This window comes from Oryctolagus cuniculus, chromosome 8 (genome assembly GCF_051225735.1).
Source record: "Oryctolagus cuniculus isolate XC-2025 breed Fujian yellow rabbit chromosome 8, ASM5122573v1, whole genome shotgun sequence".
Classification (NCBI taxonomy): domain Eukaryota; kingdom Metazoa; phylum Chordata; class Mammalia; order Lagomorpha; family Leporidae; genus Oryctolagus; species Oryctolagus cuniculus.
This window is the reverse complement of record NC_142874.1, coordinates 29,366,056-29,386,187: the sequence shown is the minus strand read 5'-3', so window position 1 is coordinate 29,386,187 and position 20,132 is coordinate 29,366,056. Positions and strand designations below refer to the sequence as shown.

Below are 20,132 nucleotides of genomic sequence, written 5' to 3'. Positions count from 1 at the left end.
TCCACTTTGTAGATCTTGATAATTTTATCTTAGTTTTTTTTTTTTTGTGGAAATATAAAGTACTTTGAATAGCTGAAACAAATTTTAAGAAGGAAAAAACTAAAGGAATAATGCTAATTGATCTTAAGAAGGATTATAAAGCCATGATGCTAACAAAAGTGTGGTATTGGTTGGAAATCTATAAAAATAGATTGGCGGAACAGAATAGGAAATTCACAATGGACTCATATACAGATAAGAAATTTTTGGCAAAGTTTGCAATGACAATTCAATGGAGAAATAATAGTTTCCCCCCAACTTACACTAGAATAGTTGTCATCACATTCAAAAATTAAGCTCGACAGTATCTTATACCTTACACAAAATTTAACGTAGCTATCATTGACCATATAAGTAGAAATGCAAGTTTAGAACTTCTAGAAGAAAATATAGGAGAAATTCTGATATGTGTGATTTGGGCTAGACAAAGAATGTTTAGACATAACAACAAAATATGAGGTATAAGGCAAAATAAATAAATTGGGCTTTGTAAAAATTAGAAACTTCTGCTCAGTTCTGCTAAGGTAATGAAAAGTTACAGAATGGGAATAAATATTTGTAAATTACATTTCTTGTGGACAAATTCATCTAGAATATGTAAAAGACAATAATTATTAAAAATTTCAAGCTTTATAGACACATCTCCCAAAAAGGTATGACAAATGAGCATATAAAAAAGATGACCAATTTCATTATCCATAAATAAATGTGAAGTGAAACTACAATGATATACTACTTTAATACATTGGTTGTAAGAATATAAAATTATACAGCCACTTTAGAAAAATTGTTGGTTTCTTTTTTTTTTAAAGATTTATTTATTTGAAAGGCATAGTGACAGAGGGAGGTTGCTGGTTTCTTATAAGCATACTGTTGCCTTAGTATGAGTATGTTACTGTTAAGTATTTACTCAAAAGAAAAGGAAGCTTCTCTTTATTCAGAATTTTTCTTATGAATATTTATAGGAGCTTTATTCTTGATCACTAAAATCAGGAAACAACCAAGATATCTTTCAGACAAAATAGATAAATTATATTACATCCATAGAACAGATAACTGCTTAACAATAAAAAGAATTATGGGCTAATACAGCAACATGGGTAAGTGTTAAATGCATTCTACTAAGTTAAAGAAGCCCAATTCAAAAGTTTTCGTTGTCTCTGATTTCATTTAGATGACATTCTGGAAAAGCTGGCCCTACAGGAAATGAAAATAGTTCAACATTTGCTAGAGTTTAGAGTCTGGGCACAGTAGGTGAGTGCAAATGTGGGATGTGAAAGAGTTTCTGGATGATGAAAGTCTTCTATAAGAGAATGTATTGGACACATGACTCAAAATTCAAAATTGTATACTACAGGTAATCTATTTTATTACTAGGAACTTTAACAAAATCATCTTGAATGTGAGGGGAACCCAACAGGGCATGAAGTTTGAAGCAAATTATACTATGCTAGAAAATTACATATTGAAAATGAATATCATAACCACAATAAAGTAATTGAAGGTAAAGGACAGGTTGTAGTATTTTGGTAGACGATTGTAAAATTAGAAAAGAAAAGCATCCAGAAAATGTGCTCTTCTGGGTGAAGGTGTTTCTCATGGGGCAATATCTTAGTGAATTTTAAACTACTTGAACGGTAGCATTGAAAAAATAAGAAGGTGTATTTCACATATTGATAGTTATGGTTTTATTATTCAAGAGAGAAGTTATAAATAATGAGGAAGTTGCTGGAATTGTGATGTCCATTAGGTCAGAGTTATTGGAATGAAGCTAGAGGATAGTGATAGAAAGATATAGTTACATACATTTATATGACAAGAAATACATATAGATGGGTAAAGATAATTGGGTTAGTGTATAAAAAAAATTACTTTGCTTTGTACTCTGAAGGGACTTAGGAGCAATGACATCCCAGTAACAAGGAGTATACCTAACATTCAAATCTTGATCTTAACTTTCATTCGAAGGAATCAGAGATCCTTTAAGAAGCAGTTAATTCCAGGGTTGGGATAGGAAAAAATACTGGATGAGACTAGTGTATCTTGTTCCAGCTCAAAGTTAGGAAAAGCTTACACTAAAGGCAATGCTAAAAATAAGAGTCAAGGTGGAAGTGTTCCCAGTGGCCAAAGATAGAAACTTTTGAGCTACTCAACTATTAATCATGATAATGGATTATAAATCAAGAATGAAATACATACCCTCTTGTCTTTGCTGTACGGATAAATGTATCAGTAAAATGGTTTAAAAAGACATCTCTTCCAAAAAGAATAATTTTTGGAAATCAGTAAGAGAAAATTTAGAAAGAATAACAGAATTAGAAAAATATCATCATACAACACCACAGGAATAATCCTGCAGGTAAAATCCACTGTAGATATTCAAATCGTGATAGAAAATTTAAAGAGCAACAGGATGACTGGATGTCCTCAGAGTGTTTGCACTCAGTAAATATTTGTTAATTGCAAAGAGAGTCATAGCATCTTCACGGTGAAGAAATCTGCAAAACACAAGTGAGCTAAGTGCATGGTGACTAAGTGACTCTCACCCTCACCAGGAATGACATGTCCACATCATGTCTCCTCTCCTAGGGTGCACGTTAGAGGGGTACATTGCACACATGTTGTCCCTCCTAACAAGATCCATTCTGAACCTATTCAAGAAAAATATACAGTTCCGTATTGAGGGACATTCTACATACAATTGATGTGATTCTTCATCAGTCTCAAGATCTTAAATAAAGACTAAGCAACCATCACCGATTAGAAGAGATTAAGAGACTTGGAAAATAAATGCAGTGTAGAATCCTACATTAGTTCTTGGAAGAGGAAAACAAAGAATACTTCCAGAAAACCTGGTATAATCCCAATAGTGATTCAGGAATAGCGTTATGATTAGTATCCTTGTGATAACTTCAGTATTATCTTATAAAATGTAAACTGGGAAAGCTGGGGAAAAAGCCAGTGGGAATTTGACTTATTTTTGTAACATGTCTGTAATCTTTTTTTTTTTTTTTTTTTTTTTGACAGGCAGAGTGGACAGTGAGAGAGAGAGACAGAGAGAAAGGTCTTCCTTTGCCGTTGGTTCACCCTCCGGCCATGCATGTTGGAGACCTGGATGGAGTTCCTGGCTCCTGGCTTCAGCTCAGTCCAGCCCCAGTGGTTGTGGACATTTGAGTTCACACCCAGGCCCACTGGTTAGGGCCATTTTGGGAGTGAACCAGTGGATATAAGATTTCTCCTTCTCTCTTTTTCTCTTTGTCTCTTTCTCTCTTTGTCATTTTGCTTTTCAAACAAGCAAATATGTTTAAAAAGTTAAAAATGTGTTATTTATAGGTGCAAATCAAGTCTCATGAAACCAAACATTGGAAACTTTAAATCAGAAATTATTACATTGGCTTCCATTTAGCTCTAAGCAGTAAACAGGATACCACAAGAAACAAAGCTGGAGGGTTAAGATACAGGTTCAAACATGAGACTAATAAGGGGGTGTAACAGCAAACACATCCCCTTTGTGTTTTTTTTTTTAAGATTTATTTATTTATTTGGAAGAGTTACAGAGGGAAAGAGGGGAGGGGAGAGAGAGAGACAGAGAGAGATGTCATCTATCTGCTGGTTCACTCCCTCAAACATCCACAAGGAACCAGTGTGCTTGTGTGGGGTGCCAGGGTTGCAGGCCATGGTTTTATCCACTTTGCCACAACGCCAGTGCCTCCCATAAGTTCTTTTTTTTTTTTTTTTTTTTGACAGGCAGAGTTAGACAGTGAGAGAGAGAGACAGAAAGTTCTTCCTTCCATTGGTTCACTCCCCAAATGGCCTCCATGGCCGGCGCGCTGCGCTGATCCGAAGCTAGGAGCCAGGTGCTTCCTCCTGGTCTCCCATGCAGGTGCAGGGCCCAAGCACTTGGGCCATCCTCCGCTGCTTTTCCAGGCCACAGCAAAGAGCTGGACTGGAAGAGGAGCAACCAAGACAGAATCCGGCGCCTCAACCGGTACTAGAACCCAGGGTGCGGGTGCCACAGGCGGAGGATTAGCCTAGTGAGCCGCAGTGCCGGCCCTCCCATAAGTTTTTAACTGTACTTGGAAGAGCACCTGTTACAAGGGGGAAAAGCAAAGCTCTCAGAGCTACAAATGAGTTAAACTGTAGGGGTCTTAAAAAGGGACGGCGTTTGTGAGTAGAGGTTCACGGTCATGATGGCTTTGTGGAGTGGGTCTCACACGTTGACACACTCAAGTGTTACAAGGTCTCACCAAGCATGTGATCCTGTAGGACAGTCTTCTGTCCCACTCTGAGCCAAGAAGTTTCTTGCAAATCCAAATGGGGTACGAGGAAAATAAACTGCCACATAGCTGAGGAGCTGAGGACCTTGGATTTATCCTTTCTACCTGTCTGTCTAAACCACAGAGAAAAAGAATCTCAAGTGGGAAGTGAAATTGACACTTTAGATGTGTTGACTTTGAACAGCCCTTGTCTCCACTGTTGACGAACAGTTTTTTTCCATACTATTTGTTGAACTGTTTACATTTTCATGCATATAAAGAGTCTTCAAAACATTTGTGAAAATTGCAAATTACCAAAAAAAAACTATGTATGGATTGCGAATGTTTTTGTACTGAATAAACATATCTTCTAATTCCATTTTCCTGTGAACTTTTATGAAGTATTTCACATATAAGAAAAAGACCATGTCCATCAAGTCACGAAATTAGAAGTCCTTCAGGATCTTGAGGGAAAATCCGGCATAGTCACAGTCATCCTGGCATTCACAATACTCAGAATCAAATAAGACCAGAACTGTAGAGGCGTGAGATGCTGAAGATGTTCTACTGGCTGTCTAAGCTGTGACAGGTTCAGTTGTGACTCCCCATTTCAAAGCTAGTAATTCACACTTCACTAAGCATTGGAGTCGAACCCTTTTTGCTGAGAAGAGATTACTCTATCGGCTGTGAATATTTACTCTTCTATGTCTGAGCTGCATGCCTGATTAAACACCAGAAGTCAGAACAGCAGGTGAGGAAAGGTACACAAAAGGTGTGCCTGCCCCCAGGCACGAATGCCTCTACCTTTTACCACCTGTGTCTGTTTCCCTACTTACCCTTTATAACAATGATATTTTGAGCCTGGTATCTAAGTGATTGCCCCAGGAGCATGAATGAATATTCAAAATCTCTGAAAAACTGAATGATAATTCAAGAAGATGCAGTTGTGACCGGGTGACCACAGAAGAATGATGCAGCTTTAATTACAGTATGATCTATGTGTCTTTAAAAACCATTAGTAGCAGATATGTGTCTGCTAGGGTTAACATGCTTTCTTTTTTATAATTTGAAAAATATTATTACATTGCTTTTAATTCTGGCCTATTTAAAAATAAAATAGCACAAATGTTTCAATGAAAGGCTAGCATGATAAAATATACTGAGGCACCCTGTTACTTTATTATCTATTGCCACACAATAAAGAGGAAAAGTCAATCCACTGTAGTTGTGAGTGAAGTTGATCCAACTTTATCCATAATAGGAGTGCAGAGAACACATTATCTTGTCTACAAATTACTTTTATGTTTTGTACATGAGACTTGTCATGGACTGTTAATTTTTTTCTGGGTCCATCTGGTACAATTACCCGAATGTCTGAGGACATAAATAAAAGAGTAATTGAGAAAGAATGTATTCAAAGCTATGTGTTGTGCTTACGTGTGAAGCTGGTCAAGAAAATGGGCCCTAAGAAGCACTTTGTACTCCTCCTGGGACGAAAAATACTATAATCTATCAGCAAAGCTTTATGAATCATTGGAGATTATTCAGAAGGGACTGAGACTGGGAGACTGACAGCACAAACCCTAAAAAACCTTTAAAAATTCAGTAATGCCTTCCTTTTAGATGATTCAGGCTGAGCTACTTCTGACTGCAAAGAATTTCTGCTGATGGAAGAATTCCACAGGAGAGAGAAGTTCTGTTGGCCAAGGAGGGTGACCTCCAGAATGAGACATCCTGAGTAACTCTGTAAATGGATTCTTTTCTGCATTTTCCACGCCACCTAATTACAGAAACACATGACTTGTTAAAAGGAGTGTGACTCATTGCTCAAACACAATTTCTCTTATCTTATGATTTAATGAAAGATGTATAGTTTTTGAACTTGATAAACTGATCATTTAATGACTTCCTTTCTATAGGGTTTGTTAAATGCATTGACTAATTAGGATAAATAATATAAAAATACATGTAACTACCATTTCTTTATTCATTGAGGATTTTAAAACTCCCATGCTGTTTAAATTCAAAGAGAATTCTAGGTTGACATTTATGATTATTTGAAAGAATATAATGTATTAATGTTACTGATAGAGGTGAAACAACAAAAACAGTTTTCCAGATAGTTTTATAATCATCTAGAAAATTCTAGCATTCCAAAGAAACTAGTAAGTCTAGAGAGATGTCTTATCATCTACAATATCTCTGATCTGCATTCTGAAAGCACGTGGGAAAATACACAATTCTCCTAATTTATTTCTTACTACTGTTCTTGCTATTTCTCAAAGAAATGGTCTTGTCAAAACCTCCTCTTGGGTGATTTTACTTCCTAGTCCATTACTTTATCCAACTTCAAATTTATGATGGTTCCTGTACATCAGTGGAAGGCGGGTCTCAAGAGGGCACCATTTTTGACAGTCATCTTCACAGCTGCATTCCCAGTGCTTTAAGGGCAGCAAAGCGTGAATCAGCAAGACCAGGCAGAAGCTACTGCATAAATTCGGTGGGTGATGACTATGTAAGGTGTGAGAGAAAAAGGAGAGTCAGGGAAGCTGTGCACTATTGTCTTCCATCCTCCCCCCAACCCTACTAATAAGAATGAAGTTTCCACTCACAGAGTATGTAAGTACTTAGTTAAAGGCATCTGGGCGTCAGGAACAAGTGCCAGGTTCAGATACAGATTCAACAAAGATTATAATTAAAACCATTATACCAGATGCTGTGACCCAAAGAGTGACTGTGAGCTGGGAGGAGATGAGTTTCAAAATTGTAGTTCTGTATATAGTAGTTTATGTGTCCAGTAAGATGAGCAGTGAGATTTGGGTATGGAATTCTGCCATGTGGAGATCACCACCTACCATAGTAAGAGGACTTTAGGGATTTAGGGAGAGAACTGGAGGAAACAAATTGGATATAATGAATGCAATACACTTTTGAGGGTTTTTTTTTTTTGCCAAAAAAAAGCAAAACTGGCAGTACATTGATGAAGGAAGTGAGTTTATAAAAATTTTTACCATGTTAGAGTCTATTTACAAATAAAGATGATGCTGAGTTTAAGAGAAAATAAATTTACATTCATGAACTTTTGATATTCAAATTTATTCATGAAATTTGGGATAATTATAGAATAAATTTATAATCAATTTATTCAAATTTATTTGTGAAATTTGGGATAATTATACAACCACTCACACACATGCACACACACACGTATGTATAGTCATTTGTAATCAGTGGAAATTTTGCCCCCTCTCTGAAGAGCAGTTGTCCTGGGCTGTGAAGCCGAAGTTAGAGTTGAATTCAAGTTTTGGCACTGGTGCTTCATAAAACTGAATAACACCTCACTTTTAGGGGCTGTTTTCTAAGCCCCTATTTCTGTTCTTAGTGATTTATCTGCCAATTAATTCTCAAGAGACCCTCAAATGGCAGGAGCTGTTATCACACCCTCTTAATAGGTAGGAAAATTGAGATGCAGAAAGATTAAGTCGCTTGTGCTTGGTCAGGTGGATCCTGCATGCTGAGTGTAGGGCTGACTGTCTGGGTCACCTCTGCTCCACAGTCATGCTGCCCAGATCCTACATTAAAAGCCGTAGTGGTCATTGTAATGGGAGTTTTGAAAAGATTCCAGACCAGAGCATGCCCATATGTCATTTCAGTGAAGAGCAAACACCTTTCATTTTCCAGTCCAATACTAGTTAAGCGTCACAAAGCTTCCGTAAAGGTTGAAGCCATGGCCAGTGTGATTCATCACTTCTGTTGAATCAGTGTGTAAAGTTCAGAAAATGTGGTCTTGTGATAGTGAAAAGCAGTCCGAAGAGTGAATAATAACCTTTTAATAATGTTTGTTCAGTAAGTCATATTGCAGATAAACAATCAAAGTTAGATTTCTTGGATGGAACTTTTCCTCCCAGGAATACTTGGCCATAGAAAAAGTCTGCTTGGAAAATAATCCGGCTTTCTCAGCAGCCTCTGTGCCCAGGCGAGTTTCCTCTCAGCCTACAATCACTGCGGGGTAGTACTAGAGGTCTTGAAAAAGTTCATGGAAAATGGGCATTATGAAAAAAAAAAAAAACCCTATGCATGGATTTCAAAATTATTTTTGCAATAAAATAAATATATCTTTTAATTCTTTTTGCCATGAACTTTTTGAATTGCTCTCATATGCCCTGAATTTGTTTCTTTCCTTAAAGAATTGTTTGTTTAGGGGCCGGCTCTGCGGCACAGTAGATGAAGCCTCTGCCTACAGTGCTGGAATCCCACTTAGGCGCTGGTTCGAGTCCCAGCTGCTTCTCTTCCAATCCAGCTCTCAGCTAATGGCCTGGGGAAGCAGTAGACTATGGCCCAAGTGGGAGGCCTAGAAGAAGCTCCTGGCTCCTGGCTTTGGTCAGTCCAGCTCTGACTGTTGAGGCCATTTGGGGAGTGAACCAACGGATGGAAGACTTCTCTGTCTCTCCCTCTCTGTTGGTAACTCTGCCTCTCAAATAAATAAATAAATCTATAAAAATTGTTTACTTAAGATTGAGACAAAAGGAGAGCAGGAGTGAGAGCAAGAGAAAACTCCAGTGCCCTGGCTCACTCTGCAAATGCCTTCAAGTGTCTGGGACAGGGCTTAAGTTGTGAGTGGTGAGTCCAATCCAGGTCTCCCATGTGGATGGAAGGAATCCTATGATTTGACCCATCACTGCTGCCTGCCAAGGTCTACACCAGCAAGAAGCTGGGTTAAGGAGCCAGAACACTGTACTGAACCCAGGTGTGCCAGTGTAGGACCTGGGAGTCTCCTGCAGCAGGCCAAATGCCTGCCCTGTTTCTGATTCATGGAGTGTTTTTCCATCACTACATGAAATTAAAATTCATTGTTGAAAACCAAGGCATGTATCCATCCTAATTGGGCCTAAATGTCTTGAGCCATTCTGGGGGCAAACTCATGAGTAGGATCATCCTTGTAAAGATACTGCTGCTAATATGACATCTCTGATTTGTGTTCACAAAGAATCTACTCTGCTTCCAACATGAAGCTGGAAATTACGTAGCGTGAAAATATTTAGGTGTTTCTCTCTCTCTGTCTAGTGCTTGACATGGATGGTTTTGGAGTTTGACAAAATTCTATATCTGCCACTTTCTGGCTTTTTGCCATTGGGAAGAGTATTTAACCCCTTCAAGTCTCAGGGTTTTCATCTGGAAAATGGGGATGACAGTACTTTCTCGGAAGGCTTTGAATACTAAAAATTATACAGGTAGAAGCACCGAGTAGAATTTCTAGAACCTCCTAAAAAAACTTCAAAACCTTTGTGTGTTAAATGGTCTTCTTGCACAACAATTTTCTGTGAGTATCATGTTACTAAGGCAGGCAAAACCCCAGTTGTCTAGTGAGCGCTCAAGAAATCCTAGTAATGATTTTTCCTCATGTAAAACATAATGCAATTTCAGGTGTGGAATATGGTCAAAACGTTAGCTTGCTTTTAACACTACTATGACTATCATTTTTCTGTCGGTTAGTGAATAAGAGAGCAGGCCTTGTGGCACAGCAGGTGAAGCCACTGTGTGGGACATCCCCCTCCCATGTTGGAGAGCCAGTTCCAGTCTGGGCTGCGCTGTTTCCCATCCGGCTTCCTGCTAATTCACATTCTGGGAGGCAGCAGATGATGGCTCATGTACTTGAGCCTCTGCTATCCACATGGGAGACCTGGGTGGAGTTCAGGTCTCCTGGCTCTGGCCTGGGCCAGCCCCAGCTGTTGCAGGCTTTTGGTGAGTGAACCAACAGATGGAAGAGTCTTTCTCTCTCTTTGTCTCTGCCCCACCCAACCTCCATCATTCTTCTCTTTTAAATGATAAATAAATAGAGGACTTTTGTCCTAAATTGTATAACACAGGCATAAAGGTAATTTAATATGTAAAAATTGGCAGAAGTAGGAAAAGGCACAAAAGAATAGAGGAGTAAATAGTATTAAAGTTGATTTAGAGGATAAAATGATTTCATTACATTAATAATTGTACAGTAAGTAAAATGCTAATATTCCAAAAAGAGGGTCTCTGTTGATAATGAAACAGGACAAAATTAGTTAAAATTTCTCTAGAAGAAACACATAATATTGCTAATGAGGCAGTGTGTTTTAGTAAAATACAGTCTGAATTCTAGGGACCTATGGATGCCTGGATTTGGATGTTGGCTTGGGCCAGTTTCTTTTTTTTTTTTTTTTAACACACTTTAATGACATCTTCTCCTTTCTAAGATGGAAAGATGGATATTGCAATAACATCTTCCTGAAATGTAATTTATATCTGACTAATTAATGAACCAAAATAGTTCCATGTTTGCAGAAATCATTTAAAATCTTGCTTTTCATAAGATGGTTTTACATTCCAGCAAATAAAGTAAGTCCTTATATATAATAATAAATGTATATTTCATGGGGCCAGCACTGTGGCGTAGTGGGTGAAGCTGCCACCTGCAGTCCCAGCATCCCACATGGGCGGTGGTTCGAGTCCTGGCTGCTCCGCTTCCTGTCCGGCTCTCTGCTGTGGCCTGGGAAAGCAGTAGAAGATGTCCCAAGCCCTTGGGCCTCTGTACCCACGTGGGAGATCTGGAGGAGGATCCTGGCTTCAGATCGGCACAGCTCTGGCCATTGTGGCCAGTTGGAGAGTGAGCCGGTAGGTGGAAGACCTCTCTCTCTCTCTGCCTCTCCTTCTCTGTGTAACTCTGACTTGCAAGTAAAATAAATAAATCTATAAAAAATAATAAATATATTTCTTAAGTAAATAATAATCTATAAATAATTTGTATTTATATAGAATGTATAATAATAAAGTAAATTTACCTTCTTTTTGAAGATTTATTTTATTTATTTGAAATGCAGAGTGATAGAATGAGAGGGAGAGACAGAGAAAGAGAGATCTTCCATCTACAGGTTCACTCCCCCAAAATGGCTGCACCAGCTGGGCCCAGGCCAGGCTGAAGCCAGGACCTGGAACTCCATATGTGTCTCCCACGTGGATGGTAGGACACTAGGCATTTGGACCATCTTCTGCTGTTTCTCCCAGGCACGTAGCAGGCAGCTGGATTGGCAGCAGAGCAGCTGGGACTTGAACGAGTGCTGATATGGGATGCCAGCAGAGAAAGCGGCGGCTTAACCTGCTGCACCACAGCTCTGGCCTCTCTATTTACCTTCTTAATGTCAGAAGCTCCCTTAAACTTCCTTAATCATTGGTGACCATCTGACCCCATCACTGCAGAAAGTAATTCTAAATATTAGTTATGCATATTTCTAACAGAAATGTAACAACTTTCTGTGGTTCTCACCTCTTGATTATATTGAAATTTTCTGTATTTTGCAACAGACAGTAAAGAAATACCGGGTGACTCTCAGAAGTGGTAGCGTTTATATCAAGTGTGTACATTCAGATGTCATGTATACTGAGTTAGAACAGCTCAGCAGGGGTCTAACAAACAACACAGCTAGTGGTTATCTGCTGTGAGACATTTCTCTCCAGCGAGGAGTTGTCTCTTGCTGAGAACACCAGATCCCAAATGGAGATGAAATAGATGAACATGGCCTTAGACACAGATCTCCTTAATACCAAACTCCAATCACTTAGACCTTATGTTTTAGATAGAAAATGCTTTATAATTAATTATATTGATGATGTGAGACTGTTGTACCATACACAGTTGCTGAGACAATACACAAAACGTAATATTTATGCAAATATAGACAGCCAAGAAGACTTAAATTTTTAGGAATGCTCAAATCCAACTCTTCAATCCTCAGTTTCCTGTATGTGTTCTAGAATAATAGCAAATCATTACAACTGTTAAAAAATTTTATATCATAATCTGTAATAATCCTGGAAATATAATTTAAAAATTCTTTAAGTATTTATTTTAATACATAGACATAAATAGTAATATTAGGCTATCCAGCACACAGAATAATATGAATTTGCCCTAAATTATTTTACTTGAATAAATGGAAACAGAAAACTATACGCGTTTACAAATTTCATCATTTACTACACTGACATTTCTTTGTAGTAAAATACAACTGTCTTGTAATTAATAAAACAAAAATGGGAACTTTCCACTGCAAAATGAGATCTAGCAATCTGAAGATGAAATTAGTATTGCTAAAACAGTGGAAATGTAGCCACTTTTGAAGCCTTCATTTCAACATTTAATTTGAAGCAAAATAAATAAATAAAATTTTGTAAGAATTAATACTTTGTGAACGAGTGAATTGTATAATACACATACACACACATAATTTTTTTGCCAAAGCTTAATTAAATAATAATGTGTTTTTTTTATATAAAAATTTCCTGGAGGGGCCAGCACTGTGTCATAGTAGGCTAAGTAGGCATCCCATATGACTGCCTATTTGGTCCAGGCTACTGCTCTTCCAATCCAGCTCTGTGCTTATGGCCTGGGAAAGCACTAGAAGATGGGCTAAGTTATTGGGCTCCTGCACCCACGTGGGAGACCTGGAAGAAGCTCCTGGCTCCTGGCTTCAGATTGGCTCAGCTCTGGTGCTGTGGCCATTTAGGGGAGAACCAGAGGATGGAAGACTTGTCTCTCTATTTCGCCCTCTCTGTCTGTAACTCTACCTCGCAAATAAAGAAATAAATCTTTAAAAAAAAGTTTCCTGCAAAGCCTTTTTCTATAATATAGATTAAAAATCAACATATAGATTTATATTTAGTTTTTGAGATCATATTAAAAGGATACATTTTCAGGTAATATATATTTAGATAAGTCTTTTTCAATTCTTAACAAGTTTGCACACTGTTAGAGTAGTTGTATGAACTGATTTAGGAAAGGGGAAATATGAAATTATTAAACTGAGGTAACCATCACTCATATTCAATAGGTGATTATTCAAACTCAACCCAGATAATTAATCTTAAGAGAACTTTGGGTTAAAATAAAAAATATGAGAATTAGTCTAATTTCTTAATTTTTGTTAAAATGTTCTAAATAAAAATATCCTTATTTATGGGGTACTATGTGATGTTTCTATATTTGTCTACATTGTGTAATGTCAAATTAGGATAAATATGTCATCTCAAACATTTAATATTTCTTTATGATCAAAAAATCAAAAATTTTGTTAGTTTTTTGTTTTGTTTTGTTTTGTTTTTTGACAGGCAGAGTGGACAGTGAGAGAGAGAGACAGAGAGAAAGGTCTTCTTTTGCCATTGGTTCACCCTCCAATGGCCGCCGCGGCCGGCGCACTGTGCCGATCCGATGGCAGGAACCAGGTACTTATCCTGGTCTCCCATGGGGTGCAGGACCCAAGTACTTGGGGCATCCTCCACTGCACTCCCTGGCCACAGCAGAGAGCTGGCCTGAAAGAGGGGCAACCGGGTTGGCTAGTTTTTTTGAAATAATAATCTTATATAGCGAAATTAAACTGGAGACAAAAATCTTAAAACCTTTGTTTGAAATCTGAGTCAAGCTAAGTAGGAGAGTACACACAACCAAATTGCTTCCATGGGATAATATACTAGTACAGAACTGAAATTTAGTAATAGTAACTCCATTTAATCATCACATTAAATACCTCCTGATTAAAAAGTTAATGAAAACGTCAATATTTTCTGTAGAAAATATCAAGTAACACAAGTGAAATTTTATAGGTAAAGATCAGATCTTGAAAGATTAGAAATTTTTACAGAAATAACCAGTATACTTACATAGTCCCCACAAAACATTTTGATGACAGTGGCTAATTTCAAGGCAGATAACAGGACTCAGCAAGTGTTCAGTTGCGTAGACAAGTCTCACTGTGAAGCCAGAAAGAACTGAGGGTCAGGACTCCCTCTGATTTATATATGTCAGGCAAGACAATGGAGGCATGGCTACGGATAGAGCGTGACTCAAGATAACAGTGCTCTGGTCAGCCATCAGTTGTGAGCAGGCAGAATTGCACAAAATAAATAGAACCATTAGCCTAATCCCTGGTTGTGTGTTGATTTAAGAAATACAAATTAGCCAAACAGTGAAGGAAGGGTAACCCTTGGAGAAAGCCGATGACTCATGGAAAGGCAAGCTGATTAACCACAAAGTTAATGATTTATTTTCTGCTCGGTCGTTGTTAACACCCAGACTCTTTTAGGGGTTCTGGCCCTCCATTCATATTATAGCTTGCTGGATATCATGTGCATCTATACTATTTTTTCCCCTAAATATTTATTTTTACTAATTTGAAAGAGTTACAGAGAGAGGTAGAGACCGAGAGAGAGGTCTTCAATCTGCTGGTTCACTCCCCAGATGGCCGCAATGGCTGGAGTATCTGAAGCCAGGAGCCAGGAGCTTCTTCTGGGTCTCCCACATGGGTGCAGGGGCCCAAGGACTTGGGCCATCTTCTGCTGCTTTCCCAGGCCATAGAAGAGAGCTGGATCAGAAGAGGAGCAGCCGAGACTAGAACTGGCCCCCATATGGGATGCTGGAGCTTCAGGCCACGGCTGGCTTTAACCCACTGTGCCATAGCGCTGGCCCCTCTGTACTATTTTTTTTTATTTTATTTTTATTTGATAAGACACTTTACTGTTCTTTTATAAAGATTTATATGTTTATTTGAAGGGCAGAGTTACAGAGAATCAGAGAGAGAGAGAGAGAGGTCCTCCATCTACTGGTCCACTCCCCAAATGGTCTCAATAACAGGAGTTGGGCTGATCTGAAGTCAGGAGCCAGGAGCCTCTTCTGAGTCTGCCACCCTGGCACAGGGGCCCAAGCCCTTGGGCCATCTTCCACTGCTTACCTAGACCATAGCAGAGAGCTGAATCGGAAGAGGAGCAGCCGGGACTCAAACTGGTGTCCATATGAGATGCTGACACCACAGGCGGAGGCTTAGCCTCCTGGCCCCTAGCTTCAGATCAGTGTATCTCTGGCCGTTGCAGCCATTTGGGGAATGAACCAGCAGACAGAAGACCTCCCTCTGCCTCTGCCTCTCTGTGACTCTGCCCTTCAAACAAAATAAACAAACCTTTTTTTTTTTTTATCTTTTATTTAATGAATATAAATTTCCAAAGTACGACTCATGGGTTACAATGGCTTCACCCCCCATACCGTCCCTCCCACCCACAACCCTCCCCTTTCCCACTCCCTCTCCCCTTCCATTCACATCAAGATTCATTTTCGATTATCTTAATATACAGAAGATCAGCTTAGTATACCTTAAGTAAGGATTTCAACAGTTTGCTCCCACACAGAAACATAAAGTGAAAAATAATAGATGATTTTTTTAAAATGATGATGAAATCAGATCAGACCTATTGTCATGTTTAATCCCAGTGAGAGTCAAGTTGGGAATTGATAATTTCTTTTTTTTTTCTTTTTTTTACAGAAGATCAGTTTAGTGTACATTAAGTAAAGATTTCAATCGTTTGCACCCCCATTGAAACACAAAGTGAAATATACTGTTTGAGTACTTGTTATAGCATTAAGCCTCAATGTACAGCACATTAAGGACAGAGATCCTACATGAGGAGTAAGTGCACAGTGACTCCTGTTGTTGACTTTACAAATTGACACTCCTGTTTATGGCATCAGTAATCTCCCTATGCACCAGTCATGAGTTTCCAAGGCTATGGAAGCCCCTTGAGTTCTCCGACTCTTATCTTGTTTAGACACGGTCATAGTCAAAGTGGAGGTTCTCTCCTCCCTTCAGAGAAAGGCACCTCCCTCTTTGAAGACCTGTTCTTTCCACTGGGATCTCACTCACAGAGATCTTTTTGCCAGAGTGTCTTGGTTTTCCATGCCTGAAATACTCTCATGGGCTTTTCAGCCAGATCCGAGTGCCTTTAGGGCTGATTCTGACCTCTGTACTATTTTTAAACATTTCAACTACTGTGGATTTGGCCTTATGTTTACCAGCAATGTATTTAGGACAGAAGTGCTTGCCCAGGAATAAAAATCTTGGAGAAGTATATTCACTACTGTTTTTCACATTTAACTTTCAAATGTATTATTTTCATGTTTAACTTTATTGTTTTAAGGAAAAAAACTAAAAGAACACTTTCAAAGTCCAATATAATGTTGGGATTCGCTTGTCCTCCTGAATTACATGCATCATTCCAAAAATAATAAAAAGTGTGTTACATTGCTATGGTTTGAACAAGATTTGGCTCCTGAACTCATGAGATCTTTAAACCTCCAAATTGTAAGTTAATGATATGAAGAAGGTGGAGCTTAATCCACTTATACTGTTAATCCAGGGTGGAGGTGGCTCGTGGGAGACCCAAGGTTGCAGGGATAGACCCTGGGGAGGTAGCTGTCATGAGAACCTTTGTTGGAAAAGCAGAATTGGGCTGAGCCACTGCCTCTGCCTTCTGACTCACCACACTGTGCTGTCATTGCCATCTCAAGTATTTCATCATAGTAATCGAAAACTTACTGATTATCTGTCTATCTATGTCACTGAAGTGCCACTTAATGAATAATGTAATACTCAGTCTATATAAATTCTTAAAGATTTTGAAGAAGATTTAAATAAATATTGGTTAAAATAACAGAATATTGCAAGATAAGTATCAATTGATGAGCATCCATAATTCTAGAACTATTTTACCCAAATGGTGTTAGTTTATGGATAAAAATCTTTAAGCAAGATATATTCACACACCTATACACCTGTATCCTTTATACAGACACAGATACACACACATACTTACACACATAGTGATAAAATATCTAAGTTCTGCAGCATCCATTTCATAATAGCAGATTGGGTAAGCACAGACTGCTCAGAGGCACTTGGTGTCTAGCCAGGCTTATTGGAGTTAATAAGGTTATGTAATGTAGGAACATAAGACTTCAGGGTTTAATATGCCTGCATGAGTTTGAGGAGCCAAATAATCTTTAATCCATAACAACCATTAGGGACGATTATATGCCAGTGGATTGGATAATCTAGAAGAAACAGCTAAATTCCTCAACATATCCAACATACTAAGGCTGAATCACAAAGAAATACATTACGCTCCTTACCTCAGTGAGAAATTTGACTATTCTTTTGAAATCCTGTCATGTGAATCATGTATCTTCATTTTACTAGGCTCAGCTTCTAGAGAGCTATGTGGTTCCTTTATGGGAACATTTCCTCTTGTTTCTTTGTCTCCCTTGTAGCTCTGTGTTGATTTCTGAACATTAAGACAACCAACTCTCTCAGTCTTGTCAGATCTGTCTCATGTAGGACTTATTTCTCCCCAGTCAACCTGGCTAGAGATTCTAAGTACCTCTGTGCGATTTGCTATCATCTAACTCAGTGGTTTTTATTCCTGGTTGCCTGCAAGAGACTAGAGAGTATCTGGTATATTATTAACTTGAGAGGTGAGATAGAAGCCAGTCTTTGGGTTGCATTTGGAGAGACTGGGTTATTAGATGTGTGTTCCAGTTCCTCCTTTCTTCGTGGAGTGCCTGAGAGCCAGAGCTTATTTCCCACCTGTTCTTGCTGATACATGTACTCTTGTTTAGGCTGCTTACCGTGGACCTAGGAAGACAGCCACTGAGCCCTTACAAGTTTAAAGATCACAGTTCTGTTCTCTGTGGTCTAGGAGACTCGGGAGCGTGCAGCGCTCTCACTTCCTTCAACTCCTCAAGCTAGGTGATTTAGGGGCCAGTCCCCCGCACAGGAGCTATAGCAGTTGAGGTGCTCTGTGTGTGCTGAAAGTACTTTAGGGGGGATCTGCATGGAGTAAGACATTCAACCAAGCCCCAGTCTCCTGCCGCGTTGCTTGGGGAGACTTCTGATCTGGAGTTTCAGGTTGGAGCAAGCTAAGAGAGAAGGTGTAGGGAGCGCCTATTTTCTTATTCAGGCAGGAGGAAGCATTCTAACTTCCTTCCAATGTGAGATTGCCTGGATTTATCACTGCAGATTGCTGAAGTGAAAGGTCTATTGAGCATTATTGCTTTTTTGTGTTTAGGCTAAAGGAAGTTTATTCTTTATTTGTTGTGTTCGCTTGTTAGAGGCCAGAACCCCAGGGAGCACCTGGAAAACTGTGCAGACAAATCCTTTGCGGGGGAAACTTGGCAACTGGATTGATCCTAGGGGCTACGTCTGCTGGGAGTAGTCACACAGTTTATTTATCTCCTCCTCAACTCCCTGCTCCAATGCCTTTGTTCATTGTGCTCAAAGGAAATGTTCCAATGCCAGGTCCTGCCAGTCTTCAAGCAATGTGATGTGAGAGAAAACTCTGCGATAAGCAGTGCATAAGGTGGTCGTTGTATGTGCGGTACAGGCCCTGTCCACTCGAGATCCAGGTGGATGTTGGGGACTCCTTGATCATAAGGTGCAGTGTTGCCGGTAGACTTCACACTCCAGTTTGTCTTTGCTTTCCCTACCCATATAGCTGTGGACACCTGCTCGTTGTCTGGTGTGTAGAACTCTTTCAAATAGAGTCTGGCTTTCTCCTAGAGAAATGGATTTTCTTAGCGAGTTGATACATGTTTAGATGTTTACTTGGTGTGAAAGAGGGACCCTCAGGAGCCTTCTGTTCTGCCACATGACTGATACCAGCTTCTAGGTTAAACTCGAATTCCCGTGTGGTGTGCTATAGCAAATAAGCATTGGATCCTCCCAGGAGTCACATTCCTTATCTCTCCCTCAATTTATTAGCAAATATTTATAAGACAACTTGTATGCGTGTGGCAGTGTAACAGGTGGTTTGGACACTTAATTGAGCAATACAGACAGAAATCTCAGCCTGTAGTTCTTATGTTGATTAATGGATGATTTGGAGTTTTTTAAAATACATGATGAAAAATATAATTAATATGTATATGTCATTAACACGAGCACTGCAAAAGACTAAATTAATAATCCGTAGGAGGCTGTAAGTGGAACAAAATCCTTCCAATGAGAAATTTACGTCTTCCAAATAGACACATCTTGTGATAATATTCCCCAAATGATTTAGAAAAGCTATATACCTCTCTGTTCTTTTCAAAGGGGTCATATAAAATATTTTCATTCAAATTTTGGTTGTTGCAATTATTTTATTCTTTTAAAATCATCCAATGGGATCCAAAAACTGTAGCAATTCCATGTCCAAAATCACTCATTTAAAGCCTTTAAAATAAGCCCTTATTTAATTGTTGAATATTTTGTATCATTTTTCATCTTTCTGGATCCTATTTCCGTTCTATTTCTGAGATAGTGTTTGTTATAAGGTGATTTATGTTTGAATATCTTTTGGGGATCACCTTATCTTATATTTATAATTTTTTTTCTCTAATCTTGCTTATAAAGATTTCCATTTTCATTTAAATCTGAAAGCCACAGGCTCTTCATATTAACCTGTTATTTTTATAAACAACTTTAATTAAGCACAAACTGTCTACAGGGAACTGTATCCCTTCAAGTGTACTGTTTGGTACAGTTTGAAGTATGTACATCTGTGAAGCTAAGACCAGTCAAGGGCCACAACATTTCCATCACAAAGGATTTTCCATTGCTCTTTGTAGTTTAATCCTCCCTTCACTTCTTACCCCGGGGAATCGCTCACCTGTAGAACTGGGAGTAGAGATGGGACTGGAACTCAGATGCAGGACGTGGATGTACCAAGCAGGTATGCCAAACACCTACCCCATTTATTCCTTCCTGATAGAGCTTTAGATTGATTGTGCACAATCTGCTAGAATACCACAAATGTCTTTCAAATGTAAGTACAGCAGAATGTCTAAAACACTTCCTCAGTATATGAGTGCATGCATGACTGCAATGAATGGACAGCACACATTCTTGCCTTTACTTTTCTATCAGGTGTAAACTCTGAGCAGTATTTCAGTTCATTCTTTGGGCAAATACATTTAATACATAAAGGTTTGTTATTCAGTTGTTATACATA

At 38.7% G+C, this 20,132-nt stretch overlaps 1 protein-coding gene and 1 long non-coding RNA gene across 2 annotated transcripts in view; one reads left to right on the top strand and one right to left on the bottom strand.

Moving 5' to 3' along the window:
• The window catches only part of LOC138843602 (uncharacterized), a 39,821-nt gene extending 34,608 nt beyond the window's left edge, over positions 1–5,213 (top strand). The window contains exons 2-3 of the long non-coding RNA XR_016211789.1: positions 1,214–1,293; positions 3,067–5,213. This is a non-coding gene — a long non-coding RNA (uncharacterized LOC138843602). The remainder of the gene's footprint in view (positions 1–1,213; positions 1,294–3,066) is intronic.
• Positions 1–14,187, bottom strand: part of LOC127482618 (annexin A10) — a 70,797-nt gene extending 56,610 nt beyond the window's left edge. The window contains exon 1 of the mRNA XM_089302221.1: positions 13,980–14,187. Coding sequence (XP_089158347.1) covers positions 13,980–13,997 — 18 coding nt within the window. The 5' untranslated portion in view covers positions 13,998–14,187. The remainder of the gene's footprint in view (positions 1–13,979) is intronic.
• Between the last annotated feature and the right edge of the window lie 5,945 nt (positions 14,188–20,132).